This window comes from Crocuta crocuta, unplaced genomic scaffold (genome assembly GCF_008692635.1).
Source record: "Crocuta crocuta isolate KB4526 unplaced genomic scaffold, BGI_CrCroc_1.0 scaffold32, whole genome shotgun sequence".
NCBI classification, from domain to species: Eukaryota; Metazoa; Chordata; class Mammalia; order Carnivora; family Hyaenidae; genus Crocuta; species Crocuta crocuta.
The window spans coordinates 7,941,802-7,949,057 of record NW_027529424.1 but is presented as its reverse complement, the minus strand read 5'-3'; the positions used below and the strand labels follow the sequence as shown (position 1 = coordinate 7,949,057).

The following is a 7,256-nucleotide window of genomic DNA, read 5'->3' as shown; positions in this document are numbered from 1 at the left end:
TGGCGGGTGCGCTGCCAGCTGGGGGGGGGGGGGCAGGGCAGCAGAAAGGGGGTCATGGGAGAGAACGGGTGCAGAGGGCCCGGCTCCCTTTCGTCTGAGGCAATAAGGAGTCCTGAGTCAGCCGAGGCCCAGGCGACACATTTGGGCCTCACCCAGGTCCCATAAATGCAACTCAGACCCCACCTGTCTCCCATGCCCACCTCTCGGCAGGCTGTCGATTAGGTGCAAGCCACACCATTACCACCAATCAGAAGAACAATCTACCGGAACTTTAAACAGAAGATGAGACGGAAGAGTTCTGGGGAAAAGCCAGTGCCAACACGGTAGACAGGAAGAACCTCGGACTTCAGCTCCCAAATGTCACACATCAGTTCGGAATAAAAACATCAAGTCAGGGGCACCTGGGGGCTCCGTCGGTTAAGCGTCCGACTTCAGCTCAGGTTATGATCTCACAGTTTGTGGGTTCAAGCCCCGTATCAGGCTCTGTGCTGACAGCTCAGAGCGTGGAGCCTATTTCAGATTCTGTGTCTCCCTCTCTCTCTCTCTACCCCTCCTCCCCTCACAATAATAAATAAATGTAAAAAAAAATTTTTTTTAAAAACATCAGGTCAGAACTGAACGAGGCAGCCGGTCAGACGAAGACATTCTAGGGGTCTGAGGACCGGCACTCAGTCTTCAAGCCTCACCCTGTCCTCAAACCCGGAAAACGAGGTGTGGAGATTCAAGTATCTGGTAACGGCTTTCCTCACGTACAGGGTCACAGGGGCGCCTTCCGGGCCCCTGGCAGTTTGAGCCGGTGACTCCCTGTGTGGGGACCGTCCTGTCCAGGAGGGGGTCTGGCGGCCCCCGGCCCTCCCACCAGGCGTCAGCAGCACCCCCACCTCTGCTGTCACCAAAACTGCTTCCAGACGTTGTCAAAAGGCCCCTGGGGGTACAGGGATCCCAGTGAAGAACACTGCTTTCCAGCGACGGGACGGATTTGTCGCTACAAGCTCTGGCCATTCCCTCAAGAATAAGGTCGTTTCAGGGTGCCTGGGGGTCCCAGTTGGTTGAGCATCTGACTTCGGCTCAGGTCATGATCTCACGGTTTGTGGGTTCGAGCCCCGCGTCGGGCTCTGTGCTGACAGCTCAGAGCCTGGAGCTGCTTCTGATTCTGTGTCTCCCTCTCTCTCTGACCCTCCCCCCGACTTGTACTCTGTCTCTCTGTCTCTGTCTCTCAAAAATAAATAAACATAAAACAATTAAAAAAAAAAAAAAAGAAGAAGGTCGTTTGCTCACATCGGTTTGGTTTTCTAGGAGCCTCACACCCTCAGTGTCCCCACAAGAAGACAGGTTAAAACTCACTAGAGAAGCCTCTTCCAGAAGCTCCGTGCTACTGTGCAGCCCTAAGGTGGGAGAAAGGCCACACTGCCCACCTCCGGAGGGGACACAGGACTTCAGTCGGGGGCCTCCCTCAGCCCCCGACACCCACTCGAGGATGCGGCTCCCAAGCCTTAGTCTCCGGAAGGCCATGGCTGGCGCCTCAGAACGCACCCGGCCCCCCTCCCCGGGAGCCCCTGGCACTCAAGGCGCCGCGCGTCAAGCGCCAGCGCTCCCCCCCAACGGGTGTTCGCATCTCGGCGAGGCCCGTCCTCAGGCGTCACAAGCGGTGGCGGCCCGGGCCGTGGGCAGCTTACCCTCGGGGGGCATCAAGGCTTTGTTGTTCTGCGTGCACCACCCCACGGGGTGCAGGTCGGCGATCACCACGTCACACCAGAAGTCGGCGCGGCGGTCCTCGCCGTAGCCGCAGTAGCGCAGGAGCAGCAGCTGTCCGCACGTGGTGATGACCGTAGCCACCCAGTACGTGTCCGGGTCGTTCTTGTTGGCCACTTCCAGCTTCATCCCCGGCTGGAAGTTGCTCTGGAGGCTGATTTCAACCTTCGGGAAGCAGAAGCACGGGGAAGACGTCACTATACCTCACACACCCAGAAGATTCCGGGAGCTTCTAAGCACAGGCCTGAAGGGGCGCCTGCGTGGCTCGGTCAGGAAGGCGTCCAACTCTGGATTTGGGCTCAGGTCATGATCTCACGGTTTGCGGGTTCAAGCCCAGCCTGTGCTCTGTGCGGACAGTGCAGAGCTTGCTTGGGATTCTCGCTCTCCCTCTCTCTGCTCCTCCCCAACTTCTGCTCTCTCTCTCGTTCCCTCTCTTTCTCTCTCTCCCTCTGCCCCAGATAAATAACTTGGAAAAAAAATAAACAGGGCACTTAAAAACAACATTCCTGGGGCATCTTGGTGGTTCAGTGAGTTGAGCGTCTGACCAGCTCAGGTCATGATCTCATGGTTTACGAGTTCAAAGCTGGAGTCGGGCTCTGCGCTGACAGCTAGCTCAGAGCCCGGAGCCTGCTTCGAATTCCGTGTCTCCCTCTCTCTCTGCCCCTCCCCCGCTTGTGCTTGCTCTCTCTCAAAAATAAAGAATAAAAACAACATTCCTATCGCCTTAGAACAGGAATGTTCTAAGAGAAAGAAGAGAAATACAATGGGAGCCACCAACCTGACGTTAGGTTTTCCAGTAGCCACGTTAAAAAATCGAGACAAAACAGATGAAATGAATTTTAGTCACGTATTTTATTTTATCCCAACGTATCCCAAATATCATCATTTCACGGTGTAACCCACATAAACCATCCATGTCATGTTCCTTCCCCGTTCCTTCCCCAGGAAGCCTGTAAACCTGGTGTGTCTTCTCCCTGGACCGGTGTTTGCATGGTCCACATCTCACACGCTCAGCAGCTCCGTGTGGCCACCGGCCAGCGCAGCCGTGGAGAATGGGCCTCCTCTTTTTTTTCTTTTAATTAAGGGTCCCAGCCTATTAGTATCTACCAGCCCTCCCCTGAAAAGCCCGGTGGGCCATAAATTCGAAAGCTAACACATCTGAGATCTGGGAGCAGCAGCTGCGTGAGAAATGAGGGAATCCTACACGGCTTGTCCACGGGTCTACACCACTTTTCCTTTAAACCCTGCACACGGGCCTGGGGAAACTGCACCTCCAGGAGAGGGCGCTGTGGCTGCGGGGGACGTGGGAGAAATGGGATTAAAGAGAATGGTGGCTCTCTGTGCGGAGACAGCGATAACTTCCCGGTACAGAGAGGGAGGAAAAGTCTGTGGATCGGTGGGTCTTTCCTAACCACCTGAAGGGACCCAGCCAAGTCGTCCCAGAATCTGAAGGGGCAAAACAGCCAAAAACAAGAACAGGCTGGAAATGTGCCCCCGGTTTGCTTNAAAGAAACTGTCCCGGGTCCTGGAAATTCAGCCTTTCCCTTGCTAATGAATATATTCCCGAAATCTCATCCAACAGCAAAACTCGGGTGAAACCTCAGTCTTTCACTGCCTGGGACTTGCCCTGGGCGGGGCACCCTCTCTGCATTGTTCAAAGAAATCTTACTGTGCAAATGATTTTTTTTGGTTGAATAAAATGTGTTCTGAATATTTACAGGGATTCCCTCCAACTTCACTCGGCGGCCCACAAACCACTACAAGACTTTTAGGTGTCCTTTCAAAATAATATCAATACCAAATAATATACAGCAGTCACACCTCCTAAGATGATAGTACTCATCACACGTACTTGCTTCATTTGCTGGCTCTTTGTTCACATCAATCTCACCGGTCTCAGGCTGTGTGACCTTGGACAGCAAGGGCCACGACTGTCTATTCAGCCTCTTTAGGGCACAGAACAAGCCCAGGGTACATGCTGACTCCCTGCCCCCACCCTGGGCCCAGCCCCCGTCATCAGGAGAGATAACGTACGAGGACAAGGCCCACCTTCCTCGCAGCTACCTGCGAAAGGCTAACAGACACGTGTCGCATCTCCTCCTGATTTCTGAGAAACCCTGGCTCGATTTCCCGTCTCTTCCCCAAGGGCTGGCACCTTCCCGCAGATGCCCCCCCTCCCTCCAAATGCAGGAAGGGAAGGCATGTTACGTACATGTTTGAACGACGTGTGAGGCGCTGCACTGGCTCCCGTTTCTTCCAGATACTCTCCCCAGTTAAAGCCAATCTCCTCCAGGCTTGAACCTTCTTCTGTTAAAAAGACAAAAAACAACAACAGAAGAGTATCACCACCAGAGTGAAGAATGGAAGGGCACCAGCCATCGGGGAAGAGCGGGAAATCCGTAACGCGCCCAGCATCCGCGTGCTGACTGTGGAAAGGGAACACTGGAGAAATTCTACGGGAGCTACCCTGGCAAAACCAAGGGTGAAATTAAACGTGCTCTCAGGCAAACGAAAGTCACAAGGCTTGTTTCGGGGCACAGTCGAGCATCTTAGTATGTTCACTTAGAGTCAGCCACTGTCACTGTGGGCACGTCATGCTTTGGTGAGGTTGGGGGACCAGATGAAGGAGACCAGCGGGCACTGGGGAGGCACCTAGATGTATAGATGAGCCCCTCGGACCGCTGGTTACTCCCCACAGTTGGAGGCTATGAAACAACAGCATAGACCATTAATGTTGTAAGAGACCTTATCAGGAAGCACTGACCCTGATGCTATTCCGAGGAGAAAAGTATCTGAAGTCCAGAAGGATCGCTCAGGGATGTGAGGTCACCCAGCAGGTGACAGAAATCAACCAGCTGTCAAACAATTCTCCAAACATTGAAGACTGTGAGTAAGATACGCTCTCTGTAGTCAAAAAGCACCAAATAACTCATCTTAAAGCATAGATAACAATATTATGCTCTCATTTCAAATGGAAAGAACTAATAAGCCGTAGACATTATCTTAACCTACCTGCAAGGCCGATCGTACAGAATGCAGAGCAGTGGGGGACAGCCACACACACATACACGCAAGAGCTTCAAAGCTTGGATTCTTTTTTCTTGCATTACCGACCGATGCATGTTGATGTTCAACCTGTGTACCTTCTAGAAGCAAGAACCTACGTCAATGGGCCAAGAATAAATACCGCTTTCAGTCATGTTATTAATGGAAGATCTATCAGGCGAGCCAGCAGAATCAGCAACTGGAGATGAAGAAAGGAAGCCTTGTTCTTACAGGGCTCTTGCTAGCTTTTCTTACTGGAGATCTCTTTAGTTGTCAGTAGGAAAAGTGATTTCCTTGCCTGACTCCGTAGCGTCTCCGAAATTGACAGAAGGTAATTTTTGTAAAGCCAGATGACGCGAGGTTGAAAGCAGCTACCTTAAATTTTGTCTTCTGAGCCAAAGTCGCTTAGCCCTGCCTCCTCGGATTCTACCCCCATCAAGGGGTTTGCAATCAAACGTCCAAGAAAAATAAAAGCCGTCGGAAGAGAAAACCTTTCTCCCCTGTTGTCCTCCTAGCGCTCTGCTTCATCAAAGGATTTATGTCCTTCTGTCGGGAGACAGGCTCCCCGAAAAGTCATCGGGTCCTCCAGCCACCAGCTAAGGAGAGAGTGCTGAGACTCAGTTCCATTCTGGAAAGTACCTCCGGGGGGTGCCACCCGGTGCGTGTCCTGACCCTCAAATTCCTTTCCCCAAAAGGCCGAGGTCATCCATCACCAGCCTGTTTCGTGGCTGGCCAGAGGCACCCCGCACACCACTCACTGCTCAGGGGCTTGGCGGGGTGTCTGACTGGCGGCTAACTAGTCGCAAAAAAGTCTGGAAGTTCCGTACACACGGCTTGTCCGGCTCAGCTCAGCCAGCACCACCTGCAGGCCCAGCCCACGCCAGCCGCGGGTCACACACGCAGCCCCGCAGAGCCACCCCACGGTCAGGGCTACGGTGACCCGGGCTCTCGCTCTCTGCTAACTGCTTCGCAGGCATCACCCCGTTTCGTGCTTCCTAGGACCCTGGCTGCCGCCTCCTACTGTCCCCACCTCACAGAAAGAAGACGGGAGCCCTGAGAGGCCACGGAGTCACCAGGGCCACCCAACTGTCCCGCCAAGAGGCCAGAATCCAGCCCAGGCTGTCTGGTTCGGCGCCGGGACACCTCGCCGGTGCCTTTTGGTCACCCTTCTGCCTGACCCCACAGGGGCAGATCCGCTTCTCCACCACCACCCATTCCTCCTCTGGGAGGATCCCAGGCCGACTCCAGGGCCAGCTGCTCGGTCTTCTGTGTCGGTGACCGTTAGAACATTCCAGAACCAAGCCAGGCAGCAGGAAGATGCAGGAGACGCAGCAAGGCGGAGGTAGCAGCCGGGCTGGGCGAGAACAGGGCGCGAGGGGCCCCTGGACTCTTTCTGCAGGGGGACATGGTGAGGGGGAGGACGAGGCAGAAAAGCCGGTCTCGGGCCTTTGGAGGCAGAGGGTCCTGGCACAGCCCCTGGGTGAGTGAACGGCTCCCAACAATGAAGGGCCCCCTGGGGAGTGGCGGCGCCCCGACACCGTCTGCCCGGAGACGGAGGCCACAGCAGCCACTGCCTGGGCCTGCGGGCCTTCGATGGCCCCCATCACAGTGCCCGGAGGGGACAGGGATCGGTCACTTGGGACCAGCCATGAGGGCGAGACCCTGGCTCGCGTGCCTCGGGCTTGGGGCGGCCCCCGCGATGCGCCTTGCCTCACACAGCGGCCCTCCGCTGCGGCCGTTCTACCCAGCGCTCCGTTCTCACCCGACTTTAGTTCAGTACACACCATGTTTCTCTTCCCGCGGGACACAGGCCGTAGATGCTTTCACGCTCCCTCGGGGGCTCGTCCAAGTTCCCCAGATGAGAACACGCTTCAGGGGCGCCTGGTGGCTCAGTTGGCTGAGCATCCAGCTCACGGTTCGTGAGTTCGAGCCCCACAGCGGGTTCTGTGCTGACAGCGCAGAGCCTGCTTCAGATCCTCTGCCCCATCCTCTCTCTGCCCCTTCCCTGGTCATCTTACTCTCAAAAATAAACAAACTGGGAGTTAAAGGAAAAAAAAAAAAAAAAAAAGAACACCTTTTCAGAGAGTTTTTCCTCTCTGCAGTCCAGAGAAAATACTTTTTTTTAATGTTTTTTAACATTTACACATTTTTGATAGAGACAGAGTGTGAGTGGGGGAGGGGCAGAGAGAGAGGGAGACACAGAAACCGAAGCAGGCTCCAGGCTCCAAGCTGTCAGCACAGAGCCCGACGCAGGGCTCGAACCCACGAACCATGAGATCATGACCTGAGCGGAAGTCGGATGCTTAACCGACCGAGGCCCCCAGGATCCCCCTGAGAACATACTTTTAAAAAAACCCAAAAGTCAGACCCAGAATGGGATTTTAAAAACTAAAGCTTTTACGCCCAGTACTGGTAGTTTTCACAGGAAAACCATGTACAAAAGTCAGGGTCCCCTCAAA

At 54.5% G+C, this 7,256-nt stretch overlaps 1 protein-coding gene across 1 annotated transcript in view; it reads right to left on the bottom strand.

Moving 5' to 3' along the window:
* SFMBT2 (Scm like with four mbt domains 2) overlaps positions 1–7,256 on the bottom strand; it is a 201,050-nt gene that overhangs the window by 169,211 nt on the left and 24,583 nt on the right. The window contains exons 3-4 of the mRNA XM_077758536.1: positions 3,965–4,059; positions 1,677–1,917 (exon numbers count right to left, since the gene is read on the bottom strand). Coding sequence (XP_077614662.1) covers positions 1,677–1,917; positions 3,965–4,059 — 336 coding nt within the window. The remainder of the gene's footprint in view (positions 1–1,676; positions 1,918–3,964; positions 4,060–7,256) is intronic.